Genomic DNA, 20,973 nt, shown 5'->3' on the forward strand with positions numbered 1-20,973 from the left:
ATCTTTTAAGTCTCTGCTCTGTATTTATTTCTCCCTTTACATTCCCAAGATTGCTTCCTATTTTTTCTTTACTTATCTTCCTAGAGGTTTGTGAATTTTGTTATTGTTTTCAAATACTTTTATGGGTCTATTTTACTTTCAATTTCTTTTTTAATTAATTAATTAATTAATTAATTAATTATGTTTGGCTGCATTGGGTCTTCGTCGCTGCGCTCGGGCTTTCTCTAGTTGCAACAAGTGGGGGCTACTCTTTTTTTTTTTTTTCGGTACGCAGGCCTCTCACTGTTGTGGCCTCTCCCGTTGCAGAGCACAGGCTCTGGACGCACAGGCTCAGCAGTCATGGCTCACGGGCCTAGCTGCTCCGCGGCATGTGGGATCTTCCCGGACTGGGCACGAGCCCGTGTCCCCTGCATCGGCAGGCAGACTCTCAACCACTGCGCCACCAGGGAAGCCCTGGGGGCTACTCTTCATTGCGGTGCACAGGCTTCTCATTGCGGTGGCTTCTCTTGTTGCGGAGCATGGGCTCTAGGTGCGTGGACTTCAGTAGTTGTGGCATGTGGGCTCAGTAGTTGTGGCACACAGGCTTAGTTGCTCCACGGCGTGTGGGATCTTCCCGGACCAGGCATCGAACCTGTGTTCCCTGCATTGGCAGGCGGATTCTTAACCCCTGCGCCACCACGGAAGCCCCACTTTCAATTTCTGTTTAACTAATTTCTCTCTTATGTTTATTATTTTTTCCTTAAACTCTTCTTCTTCCTCTTCTTTTTTTTTTTTTTTTTTTGCCACACCGCACAGCTTGCGGGATCTTCCCCGACCAGGGATTGAACCTGGGCCACCTCAGGGAAAGCCTGGAATGCTAACCACTAAGCCACCAGAAAAGTCCTTCCTTATACCCTTTTTGAGTTTCTTCTACTCTTCCTTTTTCTGCAGTTTCTTTTTCAAGTTAAACACTTCTTACCAATTTGTAGCCTTTCTTCTTTTCTGGTATAAACATTTAAGGTCTAAATTATCCTCTAAGAGCCTCTTTAGCTGCTGACCACAATTTTTGTTGTTGTTGTTTGTTTTTTTCGGCCGCACTGCACAGCATGCAGGATCTTAGTTCCCGCACCCACACCCCCTGTAGTGTAAGCTTGGAGTCTTAATCACTGGACTGCCAGAGAAGTCCCAGACCACAATATTGGATAAATGATATTTTATTATCATTCAGTTATAAGTGTTTTCTATTTTCTATAGTACTTTCTTTGACATCCAGGTTACATGAAAATGTGTTTTCTAGTTTTCAAATATGCAGTAATTTTTAGTTATTGTCAAAAAACAAAACGAAACAAGCCATTTGTAATTTAACTGTTTGCAATCTATTATTTCCTTTCCAAAGTTTTGTCTGTTTCTTCAGACCTCCCCTGTAATATAGTTTGTTCAAATGCTTTCTTGACCCAGTTTTGAGGACCGGTCAGTTCCCCTTTTTGAGGAGTTAGGTCCATACCCCAGTCACTTCCCCCATTAGCCTCTTGTGTGTACTCTGGGATCACTAGGAACCAGCCCTAATTGTCCTGGGGACTGGGAATCAGATGACTAGGGACAGCTCCTCTGCTCCAAGCCTACAAAGTTTTTCAACTGAGCCAATCAACAGAGAACTCTTGAAAACTAACTAACCCCACCCTGCTTGCCATACATAAGTTGCCCCCTACAGCTCTAGCTTGCTGTTACTGTCCTTGGGTGCAACCCCTGTGTGGCCTGCCTCACAGCCTTCTCTCATTTTAAGCTGTAAGTAACAGGTCTGACACCAAATTCTGGATGCTTTATCACCTCTGCTCTGCAGCAGAGTTCCATGGAGCTCTTCCTGAAGGCCTTGGGAGTTTTTGCCTTCCAGTGTCAGACACGCTGGGTGGCTATGGTACCTGTGGCCCGGGGATTGTATTTTGATGTCTTTGGTCGTGGAATAAGGTTTGTTCCGCTAGGGGGCGCTGTAGGCTCAGGCTATCGCTTTGTTTCTTGCTGAAGGTCTGTGCTGTGCAGCATATGACATACCACCTTGCTTTGGGGGTGGGTTTGCTCTGGGTATTTTTTTGTTGGTCACCTTCTCTCTGGTCAGGTTTCAGAAACTTAGCTCAATAAAAGATATTGTCCATGAAAATGTCAGGAGGGTAGGCGTTAGCCCTGACTGTGTCTCTGGCTGTGTTGCCTTGAGTGCACCACCTTCCTTCTCTGGATTCTTTTTTTTTTTTAAACCACTGTTAATCTTTTAGTAGACACAGCTTTCTGAGTTTTTTCTGTACATGGATCACTAGGTAAGTATCTTTGTAGTTTTACAAAAATGGACTGATGCCGTATATATGGTTCTGAAAACTGGTTTTTTAAACATTTTACAATGCACCATAAACATTTTTCCATGCAATGGATGAAAATCTGCTACTGAAACACACAGGGCTGCAGTTGGATAAAGAGAGTGACACCTAAAGTATAGTATTAGCATAAGGTTAAATAAAGCACAAGGCCTTGCAAATGCCTGCCAGGGTCACTACACAAAAGGAATGTCTTCAAAGCCCCTTTGTGGGGCCCTGCAGCCACCCCTGAGTTCCCTTGGGCCCCTCGGGTGGAAGGGGTCCTGTAAACTTTTTTGCATCCAATTTCTGTCTGGTTTTCTTCACCTCATCCTCCACCCTGGCCATCTCGTCAAATTCTCTTATCATCGCTTCATTGCTCAAATGCATATCGTGTATGGCCTCCTCGTATTCCTTGAGACACTGAGCCAGCCCCTTGTTGGTTTTTCTTTTGGCCTTCCTGGGTACATGATCCCCAGCTGGGCACTTTCCTGCAGCCCTTGGTTTGCTGGCTTTTCTTCTTTTGGCTTTCCCTCACTTACTGGCTTTCCCTCACTCACTGGCTTTCCCTCGCTCTCTGGATTTCCTTCTTTTGGCTTTGCCTCACTCTCTGGCTTTTCCTTATCCTTTAGTACTTCCTCATCTTCTGTCTTTCCCCTGAGATCTGTCCTTCCCTTGTTTTCTAACTTTTCCTTGTCTTCCACAGTACAAGCTACTCCCGGCTTTCCCGCAACCAGTGGCTGTTCTTTGTTTTCCATCTTGCCTTGGTTCTCAGGCTTTCCTTCATTTTCACTGCGAGGATTCAGGACAGGTTCCTCCTCCTTCTCTAGCCCAGTAGAGCACTGGGAACAACAGACACGCACACCTGAAAGAGCCTGGAGCAACAATTAGGGGCTCCCAGACGGCTCCGGGTCCGACAGCAGGCTTCTCTGGATTCTTAAAATTTCATCCTTTATTCTTTTTTTTTTTTTTTTTGTGGGTGGGGATATTGTTTAGTTTTGAATCCCTTACTGGAGGGAAAACCTATTTAGTATTTCTCCAGGACACTATCATTTTTACTTTGCAAACCTGAAGACCGACTTTCTCCAGGGCAGTAACCTTTGCAACTTGGAAATCTGAAACCTGCTTTTTTTTTTTTTTAATTAATTAATTAATTTATTTTTGGCTGTGTTGGGTCTTCGTTGCTGTGCATGAGCTTTCTTTAGTTGCAGTGAGCAGAGGCTACTCTTCGTTGCGGTGCGCCGGCTTCTCATTGTCGTGGCTTCTCTTGTTGCAGAGCACAGGCTCTAGGTGTGCGGGCTTCAGTAGTTGTGGCACGTGGGCTCAGTAGTTGTGGCTTGCGGGCTCTAGAGCTCAGGCTCAGTAGTTGTGGCTCACGGGCTTAGTTGCTCCGCGGCATGTGTGATCTTCCTGGACCAGGGCTCGAACCCGTGTCCCCTGCATTGGCAGGCGGATTCTTAACCACTGCACCATCAGGGAAGCCCTGAAACCTGCTTTTAACCTGAACAGCAACTCAGAAATTGATTGTGGCCCACTGCGTCTAAATCAAAATATTTCCTGGATTCCTAGTTATGGCTAAGGGCAACATGCCAGGCTCACCCATTTCAAGAGAGAAAGCTATTCCTGTGTGTTTTATTTATCCTACTAATTTTCACAGCTGGTGCCATTTTGAGCACATATCTGTACCAGGCACCATGCTAAGTGTTTTACAAACATTAGGTCATTAATCCTCCCACAATCCTCAGGTTTTATCACCCTTTTTTACAGATGAGAAAATTGAGGTTCATATAGCTAGTACATGGTGGCCCTGAGATCCAAACCCAGATTGAGCAGGCCTCAAAAAGCAAGTGCCCTTAGCTAACATGGACCCTGGAGCTTGGGCTTATCCCCACTCATGGGGCCAGGTGTCTGTCACATGGCCAGTCAGTCAAGGGAGCACCAACTAGCTTTAAGGGACCATCTCCAGACCCACAATGACCAACTACCACTGATGACAATTTGGACATCCAGATATCATCTGTTCTAGACCTTACCACTTCTCCCCCCTCCATGGAGGGTCCATGGAGACTTACGCAACATGCTCAGATGGCCTTGCCCAGGGTAACTCGTCCCTCAAGGCCTCTAATTCCATGGTGGAACCTTCCTCAGGCTCTGCATTTCTAAAAATAAGTTACTCTGTATAATGGGCATGGATTTACTGGTCAAATTGTTACCGAATCAGGTCGTATGGACCCCTGCTCGGGCCCTAGCCCAGCCGAGGCCCCCTGCCTCAGCAGGGGAAGTTTCAGGTTCGTGCAGCAGAAACAAAAACGAAGCTGAGATTGATGCAGTGCAAGCTTTATTAAATGGCCTGAGAATGGAGAAGCGGGAACTTTGTTTACGGATGAGCTTCTCGCACACGTGGATCAACTTTGGGTCATAGCCTAGAGCAGGGGTGTCATTTAGTAGCTGATGTAGTGAAATCAGCATAGAATGAGGCTCAGGGGTTGCTGGAGGTCAGATTCATCTTGGTTCCAGCTGGTTCTATCTGAGCTTTTGTTTTTCTCTTCCTATAACTCCGCTTTTTTGTCTCCAGACCCTATGATTAAAGATATATGTTAGTTCCTGTCCAAGGGAGGGGTTGGCGGGTTTTGAGCAAGGATCTGGTGTCAGCTCTGGCAACAAAATATATCTGGGACATTTTTACTCTACATCTGCTTCCAGAGTTCATGATACTATTAGCACTGGAAAGCACTGCCGTAAGGAACTGTATTTAACCTGAATCAAAGCCCAGCATTCCCTAAGGTTATTTGCCTATTTCCTTTTCACTGGATTTCTATGAATCTGGTTCCGCAGTTCACAGGTGGGAATATTACTCTCGCTGAGGAGTCCTCAGCCTCAGCACTGCTGGCCTTCTGGGCCGGATGACTGTATGGTGGAGGGCTGGCCTGTGTGCGGTAGGATTTTAAGCAGCATTTCTGGTCTTTTCCCATTAGAAGCCAGAAGCAACTCCCCCCACCCTAAACAAACCTTACTCTTATATATATATATATAAAGCATATATATTTGCATATATATATATATGAAACATAAGCAGATTTACTATTTATCTGTGGTATTATTATTATTATTAATTTGGCTGCACCGAACAGATTGTGGGATCTCAGTACCCAGACGAGAGATCGAACCCAGGCCACTGAATCATAACCACTAGACCACCAGGGAACTTCCCTATTTATCTGTGGTATTAAAATATATCATGGGGAGGTGACTAGGAAAAAAAAATCCAAAAAGCCTCCTTGGGAGGGGTGATAATGGAAAAAAAAAGGTTGATAAACACCACTCTAGCTCAATTTTTCAGTTCTTATTTATGCAAATTCCTCAGGAAAAATGACATTTGTGGCTCTTGTAAGCTGAACCAAAGAGCCAAGCAACTGTGGACACATAGAAGGAAATGGCTGGGAGCTGGCAGAAGCTGGCAGGATGCCATATAGAAAAGACTCAGGACTGATGTCAGCTCCTTGGCTATGATGGGTACATGAACCTGAAGAAGCTCTCAGCCAGGAGCACTGTCAGGGGAAGCTCTGCTGTTTCTCGGTGGAAGGGGCTTGGGGGAGGGCTCTTCCTGTTGGGAAAAGGGCTTAGAGCTTTGTTGTCATGTCACTTTACACCAGGCTGAGGATGTTTATTGAATGTGGTTGACTAGGGCCTCCACGTCACTGCCAGACATTTGGATACACTTTTCTCTCCTCCTGACTATCCTTATTCTTAAATAAATCTGGCCTCTCACTCCAACCTCCTCAGATCCCACTGTTTAGAGAACACTGAATATCTTGATTGCTGGCCACTGTACATCCATGATGGGGAAATAACAAACAGCCCACTGATCCAGAGTATAAAGATCACTTCTACAGCACATAGCCAGCTAAAATGAAAAAATTTAAAAATCCAACAAATAAATTTTAAAACATTTAAAAGTTTCTCTCTTGAAAAACTTAACTTCCCTCATCTTGCAGAGAGCAAACCTTCCTAGCTTTCAGTTTGGGGAAATGAGTGACTAAGAGTTTAACCTGAACCCAAGCTAAGAGTCACTCATTTTCTGCATCTTACTTCTATCAAAAAACCCCACTTGAACTCAGCATAGATGGATGAGGAACAGAGCTGGTGCTCACAGGAAGCCACGAGCCCTTCAAAGGCTCCTGCCGTTCTTAGTGCCGTGCTTCTTGAGCAAGCCAGGCACTGCCTCGCAGACCTGCCTTGGAGCCACTTTCAGAAACGCAAGGTAAGGGGCCGGCGTGGCGGGGGGGTAGGGGGGTGCGGGTGAGGGGACGCGTTCCCAGGGTCTCAGGCCCTGCACTGCTTTGTCCACAGGTGTGTGGACTTTGGAAGCGCTGAAAGCTGCCCAGCCACACAGCTAACCCTATCACTCAGGCATCCTGGTCATCCTGCTGGTCGTTCTGTTGGCACCTGTCCTGCAGCTCACACACAACCTACCCTCCCAGCCCTCATCTGACTGGCTCTCACATACATACAGGGCTCTCCTCCTGCACACATGTGGCCTAAGCCACAGGCTCAGAACACACAGCTAATTTTCATTCAACATATACACTTTTCCGCTTCTGGCTTCTATCGACTCCCAGGTCAAGAAACACCTGCCAAATAAGGCCTGCAGAATAATTCCAGACATTCACCAGCTGTGTTGACTTTCGTTTCTTCTCCTGATAATTTCCTAACACCTCAGTCTCTCTTATTCCTTTCATTTTCACTGGTAAAATTATGGAGGAAGGCTAGAATTGTTATTCATTTAACTAGAATTGATAATCATTTAACACAGTTTTTTTTTTTTTGAGACCCTGAGATGCCCCAGGTCTTCAGCATCTGTTTGCAGGAATAAACCAAAACCTCTCTCTTGAGAAACATGTAGCTTGGGTGTTTGGGTGTGTGGAGGTCAGGGTGGGAGATGGGGAATAGATGTGAATTATCGAACAATGTGAAAGGGTTTTGATAAGGAATATCAGGGTGCCACTAAGAAGGATGCAAGAGGAGGTGGCCTTGAGTTGGAAAGCTTCCTGCATTGGTCCGATTCACATGTGGACGTGTGAATAACTTTAAGAAGGTTTTAACCTCTTCATCTGCCAATTTAGATAAGAAATGAGGGTGGTTGGCGAGGTAGAGATTTTATTTCTGGCTATGATGTGCCTTTTCTAGATCCGTCCTGCTAATTCCCACTCTGATAGGATTCAGTGTGTAAGATTGATTTTTTTTTTTTTTTTTTTTTTTTTTTTGCGGTACGCGGGCCTCTCACTGTTGTGGCCTCTCCTGTTGCGGGGCACAGGCTCCGGACACGCAGGCTCAGCGGCCATGGCTCACGGGCCCAGCCGCTCCGCGGCATGTGGGATCCTCCCGGACCAGGGCACGAACCCGCATCCCTTGCATCGGCAGGCGGACTCTCAACCACTGCGCCACCAGGGAAGCCCAAGATTGATTTTTTACATGTGGTTTCGATGAAAAGGCCAAAAATTTCCCTCAATTTACCCAACTGAATACTGCAACCTTCTACAGGGCCTGGAAAACACACTTGCTGCATTAGTGTCAGGTCGGCCCAGGAGTGGCCAGCCACCCAGCCTGGGAGGCTAGGTGTGTTCCAACTAAGAAGGTGCTCCAGAGGAAACATGGGGCTTGGGTGTGACGTGCTAGGGCCCACCCCCACCAGCTCTCAGGAGCTGACTATTAAATCTTCAGGAATTTTTGAGGCGGTTGGTGGTTTGAACTTGGCCATGGTGGGAGCATTTACACCAAGGAAACCAGCAAGAGCCATAAATCAGAGCCCCCCCACTCCCCCGCACCTCTTTGCCCTCCCAGACCTGGTTCACCAGCACAGCACTGGGACTTAGGGCCCGAGGAACAAGTTCTCTGCATGGTTGTGTGGCCTTCAGGAGGCATTTAACTTCTCTGAGTCTTTCACAAGTCATCTACACCATGGCTCAGTATGCTTATTTGGCTTAGAGTACCAGGTTTTTGTTGGAGGGGGTGTGGGAACAGGAGCACAGGACTGGGATTGAATGTACGATATGAGTGAACATGCTCTGAAATCCTATGAAGTACGAAGCACACAGGAGGAATTAGAATTTTTTTTTTTTTTTTTTGCGGTACACGGGCCTCTCACTGCTGTGGCCTCTCCCGTTGGAGAGCACAGGCTCTGGACGCGCAGGCTCAGCGGCCATGGTGCACGGGCCCAGCCGCTCTGCGGCACGTGGGATCTTCCCGGACTGGGGCACGAACCCATGTCCCCTGTATCGGCAGGTGGACTCTCAACCACTGCGCCACCAGGGAAGCCCCTAGAATTTTTTTAAAAAAACATTTTCTTGGTCCTTGCCCCCTTTTCTTTTATTCTTTTTTTAAAAAAATATTTATTTATTTATTTGGCTGCATTGGGTCTTAGTTGTGGCACGCAGGAGCTTCGTTGTGGCATGTGGGCAATCTAGTTGTGGCACACAGGCTCAGTTGCCCAGCGGCATATGGGATCTCAGTTCCCTGACCAGGGATCGAACCCGCATCCCCTGCATTGGAAGGTGGATTCTTAACCACTGGACCACCAGGGAAGTCCCAGAATTTTTTTTTTTTTAATAGATTTATTTATTAATTTATTTATTTTTGGCTGCGTTGGGTCTTCGTTGCTGCCCGCAGGCTTCCTCTAGTTGCAGCCAGCGGGGGCTGCTCTTCATTGCGGTGCGCGGGCTTCTCATTGCGGTGGCCTCTCTTGTTGTGGAGCACGGGCTGTAGGCGTGCGGGCTTCAGTAGCGGTGGCGCGTGGGCTCAGTAGTTGTGGCTCTTGGGCTCTAGAGCGCAGGCTAAGTAGTTGTGGCACACGGGCTTAGTTGCTCCGCGGCATGTGGGATCTTCCTGGACCAGGGCTCGTACCCGTGCCCCCTTTATTGGCAGGCGGATTCTTAACCACTGTGCCACCAGGGAAGCCCCCAGAATTTTTATATAAAGGCAAGAGGCCAACCTGGTTCCCTTCTAGCCTGATGATTTACCTAAGTCATCACTGAATTTTTGGTGTTACAGTCTGAAGGGGAAACATGCATAGATTTTAAAATCTTTTTTAAATTTTTTATTTTTGGCTTTCATGTCAGAAAGGCCCTGGATAAAGTTCTGTTGGGCACGTCAGCTAGTCTTGTCATTCTTTTTTTTTTTTTTAACATCTTTATTGGGGTATAATTGCTTTACAATGGTGTGTTAGTTTCTCCTTTATAGTCTCGTCATTCTTGCGAGTGATTTCAGTAATGCCAGACTAACTTTCAGAAATACATTTTTGAAAAACACCTCATTATTGGGACTTCCCTGGCAGTCCAGTGGTTAAGACTTTGCCTTCTGGTGCAGGGGATGCAGGTTCGATCTCTGGTCGGGGAGCTAATATCCTACATGCCTCACGGCCAAAAAACATAAAACAGAAGCAATATTGTAACAAAATTCAATAAAGACTTTAAAAATGGTCCCTGTATTGAAAAAAAAACTTCAAAAAAAAAAAAAGAAAAACCTCTTGTTGATGAAGAGGTTTTACTACCCCCGCTTACAAACAGGAGAACCAGAGCTCCCAGCAGAGGGGTAGAAAAAGTGGCAGAGCTGTAATTTGGAATCTGCCTCCAAAGGGCAGGATTATTTCACTTCGGCTGCACTGCCCTTCAGTTCAAGGACCTGAGCCCTTCAATGTGGGAAGGTTGGGAAGAGTGTATGGTGATCTGGGCAAAATACGAAGCAGTTGTGCTCTGTACGCAGCACCGTTCTGATTTGCTTTTGTTCTGATAGAAATCTTATTGGCCCTTCCACTCATTAGGTTCTTCTGGTTGGGCTCAGACCTGCCGTGAGAAGCCTGTAAATCTGAAAATGAACCCCACGGGTAGAGCAGACACCACCCTGGATGAAAGCATCTATAACAATTATTATCTTTATGAAAGCATCCCCAAACCTTGCACCAAGGAAGGTATCAAGGCATTTGGGGAGCTTTTCCTGCCCCCCCTCTACTCCTTGGTCTTTCTGTTTGGTCTGCTTGGAAATTCTGTGGTGGTTCTGGTCCTGTTCAAGTACAAGCGGCTCAAGTCCATGACCGACGTGTACCTGCTCAACCTTGCCATCTCGGACCTGCTCTTTGTGCTCTCGCTCCCTTTCTGGGGCTACTATGCCGCAGACCAGTGGGTGTTCGGGCTCGGCCTCTGCAAGCTAGTTTCCTGGATGTACCTGGTGGGCTTCTACAGCGGCATATTCTTCATCACACTCATGAGCATCGACAGGTACCTGGCCATTGTGCACGCGGTCTTCTCCCTGAGAGCGAGGACCTTGACTTACGGGGTCATCACCAGCGTGGCCACGTGGGCAGTGGCTGTGCTCGCCTCCCTCCCAGGCCTTGTGTTCAGCACGTGTTATACTGAGCACAACCACACCTACTGCAAAACCAAGTATTCTTTCAACTCCACGAGGTGGAAGGTTCTGAGCTCCCTGGAGATCAACGTTCTAGGGCTGGTGATCCCCTTGGGGATCATGCTGTTCTGCTACTCCATGATCATTAGGACCTTGCAGCACTGCAAAAATGAGAAGAAGAACAAGGCAGTGAAGATGATCTTTGCCGTGGTGGTCCTCTTCCTGGGGTTCTGGACCCCTTACAACGTGGTGCTCTTCCTGGACACCCTGGTGGAGCTGGAGGTCCTTCAAGACTGCACCTTTGAGAGGCACCTGGACTATGCCATTCAGGCCACAGAGACCCTGGCTTTTGTTCACTGCTGCCTTAATCCGGTCATCTACTTTTTCCTGGGGCAGAAATTTCGCAAGTACATCGTACAGCTCTTCAAAACCTGCCGGGGCACTTCGGTGCTCTGCCAGTACTGTAGGTTCCTCCCGATTTACCCCGACACCCCCAGCTCATCTTACACACAGTCCACGGTGGACCACGATCTCCATGATGCTCTGTAAAAGATGAAAATGCAAAAAGCAGAGTTAATAAGCTTCTCAAATTAAGAGCTTATTTAAAATTGTATTGTAGTAAGAGTTTCCTGAACAAGTACCGGGAAGAATTATATCCACTGCAAAAAGTAGGGCTTCTCACCCTGCAGTCAGCTTTTCTTCCTGCCAAGTACAAGTTCAGTGTGACCAGAGTTCACCCGGACCAAGGTGTCCTTCCTCGCACCAGGCTTTCCTGCAGGGATGAGTAAACCCGAGGAGGATTCTGAGCAGTGTTTCAATGAGGAATTGGATGATTTTGGAAAGGGAAGACCAGTCCCTTCTAACCTGAACTAATGGGATTCTCTAGAGGGGACTGTAGAGAATTGACTGGGGGAGTAAATCTCTACTTCTTGATGTGAAAATGAGCCCTTTAATTAACTTCTAGCTTTTTGTGAAACAATATAGAAAACTTCGGCATGCTGTCTCAGTGTTTTCCTAAGAATATATCTGAAGCATGGTATACTCCATGTAGCCAGGTGTCTGCAGAAACCAATAGTGAAGTAATGAACTTAGATCTTGATTCTTTTATTGTGAAGGATTATTTGTTAATGGAAGCCAAGCTTTCAATGCTGATTACAATCATAAGGAGAAAAAGGCATTAGCGTGGTCTGATTTCCAAACATGAAATACAAGGCATTAACAAATCTAAACATACTTGTGGAACTCCAAACACAGCTTCATATGCTTGTGGACATGTTTTGTTTTAATTATAACAGATGAATAGTCAAATTAAAAAAATAATACATAGGCCCAGACACATTTATTTGGGGTCTTTTACTCATTTACAAACATTTCCTTCAAAACCAAAAATGATGAGGACTAATCAAGTACGACAGTTTTTCCTTAATCATTTTGAAGTGCCTGCCGTCAAGTGAGGCAAGAATAATCCACTAAAAGTTATCGCTGATGTGGCATAAAAATGACTTTCCAAGGTGTCATCCTCTCTTTTAAAATATTGGCCCTGCTTTTTAACTTTTGGATGACTCAAAAGTTCTTACAGGTCATTTTAATTAGTAATTAATCATTTTACACCATTAAGATAAATCTCTGTTCGTACAGCCTTAATCAGAATTAAGTAAAGACTTTAAGAAAGTCTAGGGATACCTGTACTATCTCCAGAAACAAAACCTATTTTACAGACTATTACCTGAGTTAACCAGTTTAAAATGTTTCTGTAAATTTACACATTATTGCATGCTTTACATTTATAAAGAATGCATTTCCAGAAAATTTATTTTCAGAAGTGATTTTAACAGGGTAAGTTGATGTTGCCTTTGTAGAAATACAATAAAATACAATAAAATAAACCTGTGTATGGTTTCTCCTTGGTATGTGTGTGTTTGGTCTCCCGATGGGGATGAGAATCTGAGCCACTAATATTCCAATTGTCTCGATTAATCATCTTTGCTACATGTCATAGACGAGATAGATGTCCCCGAGAGGAAGAATTAAAGGGTTCACTGTTAAGATCACCACTTGGGATGGGGAAAGGAGTCGCTACATGTTGTCACAACAACGCTTGGAGGTTAGAATGGATAAGGAGTGGGGGTGGGCCGGGTTCCTAGGCAGTGTTTCCTTAGGAAACCTCCGCACCATATGGCAGGGTCTGCAAATCCTACCTCTGTGTTTCCTTGTGAGTCTGACCACATTACTTTCCTCTCTTAGCCTCAGTTTCCTCGCATCTGTAAAGCAGAATATAGTTCAGAGTGATTGAAAAAAAGAAATAAGATGATTACTGAAAGCATCTATGTTCCTTAGTCATAGATAAAGTGTGGTTTTGAACTTCCCAGCCAGTGACTGCCTCCCCTTTCCTGAGGGAGCTTGTAATTTCATTCATTTAATCACAAGGAGACAGAAATTTAAGGACACCGAGGGAGTTCCCTGGCAGTCCAGTGGTTAAGACTCTGAGCTTCCACTGCAGGGGGCACGGGTTCTATCCCTGGTTGGGGAACTAAGATCCCACATGGCACACAGCATGGCCAAAACAAAAAAAAAAAACCCAAAACCCCAGTAAGGACACCAAAAGACAAAGACTGGCCAAAGGGGTTTTACTGTCCCTTCCTTGTCCATAGCATACAATGCTAAGCAAGGCTGTGGTGCAGACCACACAGCTACCACCCCTCCACCTGAGGGTAGGGTCACTTATCACCCCCAGTCACTCAGGGCCTCCCTTGTTCCAAAGTTGGGGGGTGTCCCCTCAGGATGGGAATTTAAAACCTCTGGTGATACCCAAACATAATCCTCTCAGAACACTGAAAAGAAAGTTCCTTCTTCCCCTTCAGTAACAGAAACATAGAAAGCAAGCCAGCTTGATTTCTACACAAAGGTTTTTTTTTGAGGGCATCAGGACCAATGATCACCAGCTGTCCAAGTACCAAAAAATTATGCTTCCAAAATCTCTTGATGTCGATTCCGCACAAAGAACAAGCAAGCTGCCCTACGTGTGCCACTCACAACAGAAGCCCTTTTTTTTTTTTTTTTTTTGCGGTACGCGGGCCTCTCACTGTTGTGGCCTCTCCCGTTGCGGAGCACAGGCTGCGGACACGCAGGCTCAGCGGCCATGGCTCACGGGGTCCAGCTGCTCCGCGGCATGTGGGATCTTCCCGGACCGGGGCACGAACCCGTGTCCCGTGCATTGGCAGGTGGACTCTCAACCACTGCGCCACTAGGGAAGCCCCAGAAGCCCTTTTTAAGGTGAGTTTAACAATAAGTTTTCAGACATTAGACCCATCCTTTTCTTGTTGCAATATGCCTCGCTTCTGGGGAACACAGGCTAGGTGTAATTTCTTTAAGAACAAAAGAAGCAGGTTTGCTTTGGAGGTGATGTAAATGTTTTGGAACTAGATAGAAGTGATGGCTGCACAGCACTGTGAATGTACTAAATGCTACTGAATTGCACATTTTTAAATGATTTGTTTTATAGTATGTGAATTTTACCTCAACAACAGCAACAACAAAAAGAATAATAAGAAATAGCCCTGTCAGGATCTGTCCCGTAGTTGGTACTCAAATTCTATTAAATAGATGTGTTACCTGCTTCCCATGAGAAGGAAGAATACAGGGTGATGGCAAAAGGTCTTCAGATCTTTAGGTAGGTTCTTCCCAAGAAACTCTCATAACACTTTGGGACATTTGATGCAATTAATTCCTATTTGTTGAGAGTCTGTTTTGTGCCAAACCGGATGCTAGGTAATGGATAGAATATAGGATAAAGGAGTGAGCTCTGTATGTATGGAATTTATAATCTGAGAAGGGAAAACACAAGCACAAGATCGACTATAGTGCAAGCAGGACAGATAGGATAACAAAGTCACAAACAAAATGCTTCAGGACCCCAGATCGGTTCAATGTCAAATTTTATAATACAAGTAGCTTTTGAAGTCGGCTTTATAAGAAGAGCATGATTTGGATGAATGGAAGGGAGGAAGGACATTCTAAGCTGATGAAATCACACATGAAAAGGCAGGTGTGGTGTCAAGAGCACACTGTGTGGTCAGGTAGTGGCGAGGAGGTTTTTGTAGTTAAAGTGAACGTTGCAGGTGGGGGAGAGGAGCAAAGTAGGAAAAGATGAGACAAAAGAAAAATTATAGACCTAAGAGGCAGCAGTTTTGAGCTCCTGAGCCAGTGGCCATCCTGCATTGGGCTGGAGGAGACTGTTAGTGGGTGCTGTGGGATGCCGTCCACACACCCCATGCAGGACGGAGGGCCGCTCACTGCACCGTCTACCAGGAGGCCGGACATCTGGGGCTCTCAGCTGGTCTCCTTTCAGGACTGTCCTTCCTGGGCCAGCTCATATCCAGCGCCTGGATACTGAGGAGAAAGAAACACTTGCCCCCTTGCTTTAATTTGGGACAACGCTGATAGGCCATTACAGCTGCAGAGCTCCCCATAAGATTAGCTGGGGCCTCTGCTGCAGCTACATTGTGGACCAACTTTTCCTACTGCCCACTCCTGCTTCCTTCATGCCCTTACAGGTGTTGTTCCCAAGAGGACTCCCCATTAAATCTCCTGTATGCTAATCTCAGGGTTTCAGAGTCTGTTTCCAGGAACTCAGGTCTAAAATGGGGACTTCTGGATCAGCACCTAATATAAATGGAAATTGACCCCATTTCCACTGTGGGAAAATGAGAAAGCACTGAGTTTGCATGAGGGATGTCCATTCATTGCCTTCCGGCCCCCATTTGACTCTTGGTTCATGCAATTCCATTAGTCAATCTCACCTTTGCTGCCATAATTTGCCTGCCTCAAGCCCTGAGGCATTGTCCCTACACTCTGTTTCTATTATAGTCATAGGCCAACTCTACCCTTGGCCGTGTTGCGGCCACCTGACGTCCTGTGTTCTGTACCGGTCAGTGGCTTCCTGGGCTCAAAGGAACCAGACACAAGCTCCACCCATTTCTGTGATCACAATACTTTACTCCTGAATGGCCATCATCAAAAAGTCTACAAATAATAAATGCTGGAGGGAATTCCCTGGAGGTCCAGTGGTTAGGACTCCGTGCTTTCACTGCCAAGGGCCTGGGTTCAATCCCTGGTCAAGGAACTAAGATCCCACAAGCCATGTGGCCCAGCCAACAGCAACAACAACAACAAATCAAAAAAAAAAAAAATGCTAGGGAGGTCGTGGAGAAAAGGGAACCCTCCTACACTGTTGGTGGGAATGTAAATTGGTGCAGCCACTATGGAAAATAGTATGGAGGTTCTTTGAAAAACTAACAATAGAGCTACCATATGATCCAGCAATCCCACTCCTGAGCATATATCTGGAGAAAACTCTAACTCAAAAAGACACATGCAGCCCAATGTTCACAGCAGCACTATTTACAATAGCCAAGACATGGAAGCAACCTAAATGTCCATCAACAGATGAATGGATAAAGAAGATGTGGTACATATGTACAATGGAATATTACTCAGCCACCAAAAAAAAAAAAAAAAAAGAAAGAAAGAATGCCATCGGCAGCAACATGGATGGACCTAGAGATTATCTTATTAAGTGAAGTAGGTCAGACAGAGAAAGACAAATATCATATGATGTCACTTACACGTGGAATCTAAAAAAAATGATACAAATGAACTTATTTATAGAACAGAAATAGACTCACAGACATAGAAGACAAACTTACGTTTACCAAAGAGGAAGGGTGGAAGGGATAAATTAGGAGCTTGGGATCAAAATATACACACTACTAGATATAAAATAGATAACCAACAAGGACCTACTCTGTAGCACAGGGAACTATGTTCAATACCTTGTAATAACCTATAATGGAAAAGAATCAGAACAAGAATAGATACATATATGTATAACTGAATCACTTTGCTGTACACCAGAAACCAGGACAACATTGTAAACCAACTAATTTCAATAAAAATAAAAATAAAATACTTCACTCCTTAAAAGCTTATAATGGCTCCAAATTCCCCTTTCAGTATACCAGAACTCCACCAACTGTTTTCACATATTGAAACTCATTTCAGCCTCTTCTTAAAGTAGATAAGGTTGGTTTTATTATCCCCAAGCAACTGAGTTCAGGGGAAACAATATTCTAATAATGAATTAGACAAACCCTACCAACAATAATTATCACCTCACTGCTTAGTGAAATGCCTAGCGCAAGCAGTTGTTCAATTATTTTTTCGTGAATGAGTGAATTTCCTTATCTCTTAATTAAGTACTCTATGCTGGCAATTCAAGTTTCTATTTCACTACACAAGGTTCACCAGCCCTCTCTCCAAAATCCCCATTATGTTTCTAATAAAACTTTGTGTGACAGAGCTCAAAGGTTGATTGAATTGCCTCCTAGTTCCAGAAATTGTGGTCCTTGGGTCAAAAATGACTTCATTAAGACTTCTGGTATGAACAGAGCTGCAGAAGTCTGCATTTTCATCTTCTCTGGGAAATTGTAAAATAACAGCAAGAAGAAAGAATGAAAAAACCCACGAACTCCATTTTCAATCAAACTTGGAGAGAGAGATACTTTTCAGACTCCAAAATATATGAAAGGTCTGCTAAAAGCAGCCGACGTCAGGCGCAAATTGTGGGGAAAGGTGAAGAGAAGGGTGGGGAGAGGGTGCAGCAGTGACGGACCTCACAAAGCACTGAAAGAATCCACTTCCCAAAGGGAGGGGCACACCTCCAGGAGAAAGGCTTCAGTCAGAAGCCCTCCGAGTCCCAGTTCGGTTCAGAAGAGCAGATGAGGCAGATTTGTTAAATTTCAGATTTGCAGGAGGCAATCCCTCTCTGAGGCAGTAGAAGAGAGTCATTGGGTTGTGAAAACAGCTTGCCTCCTGGAAAATTACCGACACCCTGCCCCAAACACACACACAGACACACACAAATACAAACATAATCATATTTAACAATTCAAAGATAGGGCTTTCCTGGTGGCGCAGTGGTTAAGAATCCGCCGGCCAATGAAGGGGACACGGGTTCGAGCCCTGGTCCGGGAAGATCCCACATGCCGCGGAGTAACTCAGCCCGTGCGCCACAACTACTGAGCCTGTACTCAAGAGCCCGCAAGCCACAAATACTGAGCCCACGTGCCACAACTACTGAAGCCTGCGCTCTGCAACAAGAGAAGCCACAACAATGAGAAGCTCAACCCAAAACAGCTCAAAATAAAAACAAAAAATAAACTAATCAATTGAAAAAAAAAACAATTCAAAGATAGACACTAAGAAAAATAATATTGACTATAACCAGGATAGGAATACGACAGAAGTATAGGAATATAATATTTTATTATCATGATCAAATATATTTATCTCAGTTCAAAATGCTTAACAGGGCACTCCTGAGGCATTTTGGCTAAAAGCAAAAGACGACAAGAATGCCTGCTATCATCACTGCTACACGCCATCGTGCTGGAGATGCTAGCTCCTTGCTGTAAGCGGAATAAACTAGAGCTATAAAAACTGGAAAAGAGGGACATTCTACAAAGTATCTGACCAGTACCTCTCAAAACTATGAACATCAGCAAAAACAAGGAAAGTCTGAGAAACTGTCCCAGGAGGAGCCTGAGGAGACATGACAATTAAATGTAGTTAGTTGTGGAACAGAAAAGGACATTAGCTAAAAACTAAGGTCATCTGAATAAAATGTGGACATTAGTTGATAATAATGCATCAGTATTGGTTCATCAAGTATAACAAATGCATCATGCTAAGGTAAGATATTAGTAATAGGGGAAATGGAATATATAGGAACTCTCTGTACTTTCTTCATAATTTTATTTTTTTCTCTTCCAGTTTTATTGACGTATAATTGGCATATAGCACTGTATAAGTTTAAGGTGTACAGCATAATGATTTGACTTACATACATCATGAAATGATCATCACGTAAGTTTAGTGAACATCCATCATCTCATATAGATATGAAATAAAAGAAAAAGAAAAAATGTCACCAAAGATATTACATAATTATTGGATATATTTCCCACCCTGTACATTTCATACCTGTTACTTATTTATTTTGTAACTAGAAAGATGTACCTCTTAAACTCCCTCACCTATGTTACTCATCCGCCACCCCCTCCCTTCTGATACCCACCTGTTTGCTCTCTGTATCTATGACTGTTTCTGTTTTTTTTTTAACGTTTGTTCATTTATTTTGTTTTTTAGATTCCACATGTAAGTGATAACATACAGTATTTGTCCTTCTATGTCTGACTTATTTCACTTAGCATAATGCCTTCTAGGTTCATCCATGTTGTCACAAATGACAAGATTTCATTCTTTTTTGTGGCTGAGTAATATCACATTATATATATATATATAATACATATATACCACGTCTTCTAAAAAAGAATGTTTATATATATATAACTGAATCACTTTGCTGTACACCTGAAACTAACAATATCAACTATACTTCAATTAAAAAAATAAAGATGGCATCTTAAATCAAAGGAGGGACACAATGAATTGTTTATTTAAGGAGTAGACCAAAATGGACCATCATCTGGGAAAAAAATGAAGCTTGATTCATACCTCACACCATACATGGTTAAATTACAAATAGATAAAATATTTAAATGTAAAAGTTGGAGCAATCAAAGTTCTAAATGGAAACATGGGAGAATTTCTTCAGAATTTTGGCACAGGCAAGAACATTCTCAAAATTCAGAAGCCATAAAAGAAATGAGTAATAAATTCATCTATGTGAATACAAAAATATGCATGACGAAACATCACCAAAAGAAAAATCAGAAGACAAATGACAAACTGGAGAAAATATGTATACATGACTGAACTTTTTTTCTGATGATTAAATGGCACATGGATGTTTATTACATTATTCTCAGTACTCTTCTGTATGGTTAAAACATTTAATAATAAAAATTAATTAATGTATATCCATATTATGGAATATGCCATTAAAAAGAATCATGTCCAGCTATAAACTTACTACCATGCAGAAATGTTCATTATGTATATTAAGTGCTTCTATTTTTTTTTTTGTTTTTGGCTGCATGGCTTGCGGGATCGAACCTGGGCCCCGGCAGTGATAGCTTTGAGTCCTAACCACTAACTACTGGACCGCCAGGGAATTCCCTTAAGTGCATTTTAAAAACCTGGAAGGATAAACCTCAAACTTCAACCCCAAACTACTAGTCATTTAAAATGTTTCCAGGTTTATTGAGATATTATTGATGTTAGCCATTTTTATAGAGGGAAGAATTATGCTTTATAATTTCAGGGCTTCTTTATTTCTTTAAACAAACACGCATTATTTTCATATTCTGCCAAAACAATCAATATCCTCCATTTTAGAAAAATAAAAAGAGGGAGACCTTGTGATTAAGGAAAACTGACTAATGAACCGCAGAGAGAGAATCTAAAAAGCAGGGCTCGCAAGTGAGGTGAGCAGGTGATTGCTCATCCTGATATACCTGCCTATGGAGATGCGTGGTGCTTTGAAGAAGATGCTGTCAGTCCTGGGATGGGAAGCAGAGTTTGCGGTATGAGATGGTTACAAGATAGCATGTGGGAGCCTGCAGAATGTTTGCATTCTTTTGATCACACAGGAGATAAGCCAAGCCTATAACTGGAGCCCTGCCAGGCAGGAAAAAGATCTGCACCAAGACTGGACTGTACAACCACCTCTCCATGGTTGCCTTGGTTAGAGGGATTCCTCCTAATTGTAATGACATCGCTACAAAAACATCACATGCAAATAAAGTGAATGGCGGTTCAAGCAGCAGGTTTTGTGGTCTAGCTGGGCTTCTCTTGGGGGAATGACTAAGGAGGAGTTTGAGAGGGTTTGTACAGTCGACAAAGAGTGAGCTTATGAGGGAATGGATTTAAGTTGAAAATAGAAGAACTGTCCTTTGGAAACTTCTCTTTTTTTAAAAAGTTTATTTATTTATTTATTTGTTTTTGGCTGTGTTGGGTCTTTATTGTTGCATGCAGGCTTCCTCTAGTTGAGGCGAGCAGGGGCTACTCTTTGCTGCGGTGTGTGGGCTTCTCATTGCGGTGGCTTCTCTTGTTGTGGAGCATGGGCTCTAGGCACGTGGGCTTCAGTAGTTGTGGCTCATGGGCTCTAGAGCTCAGACTCAATAGCTGTGGCACATGGGCTCAGTTGCTCCGCGGCATGTTGGATCTTTCTGGACCAGGGCTCGAACACGTGTCCCCTGCATTGGCAGGCGGATTCTTAACCATTGCGCCACCA

At 44.1% G+C, this 20,973-nt stretch overlaps 1 protein-coding gene, 1 non-coding gene and 1 pseudogene across 2 annotated transcripts; 1 reads left to right on the forward strand and 2 right to left on the reverse strand.

Annotated features, from left to right (window-relative positions):
* Positions 1-2,537: 2,537 nt before the first annotated feature.
* LOC114908039 lies at positions 2,538-3,381 on the reverse strand (annotated as a pseudogene).
* A 5,747-nt stretch (positions 3,382-9,128) lies between these two features.
* CCR4 (C-C motif chemokine receptor 4) lies at positions 9,129-11,269 on the forward strand. The gene has a single exon (XM_029241688.1). The coding sequence runs from the start codon at positions 10,188-10,190 to the stop codon at positions 11,265-11,267; it is 1,080 nt and encodes a 359-aa protein (XP_029097521.1). The 5' UTR covers positions 9,129-10,187; the 3' UTR covers positions 11,268-11,269.
* Positions 11,270-13,633: 2,364 nt separating this feature from the next.
* LOC114908196 lies at positions 13,634-13,767 on the reverse strand. The gene has a single exon (XR_003796890.1). It is a non-coding gene; the product is annotated as a U11 spliceosomal RNA (small nuclear RNA).
* Positions 13,768-20,973: the final 7,206 nt, after the last annotated feature.

Source organism: Monodon monoceros, unplaced genomic scaffold (assembly GCF_005190385.1).
Source record: "Monodon monoceros isolate NGI ecotype Baffin Bay Population unplaced genomic scaffold, NGI_Narwhal_1 Super_Scaffold_3, whole genome shotgun sequence".
Lineage (NCBI taxonomy): Eukaryota > Metazoa > Chordata > Mammalia > Artiodactyla > Monodontidae > Monodon > Monodon monoceros.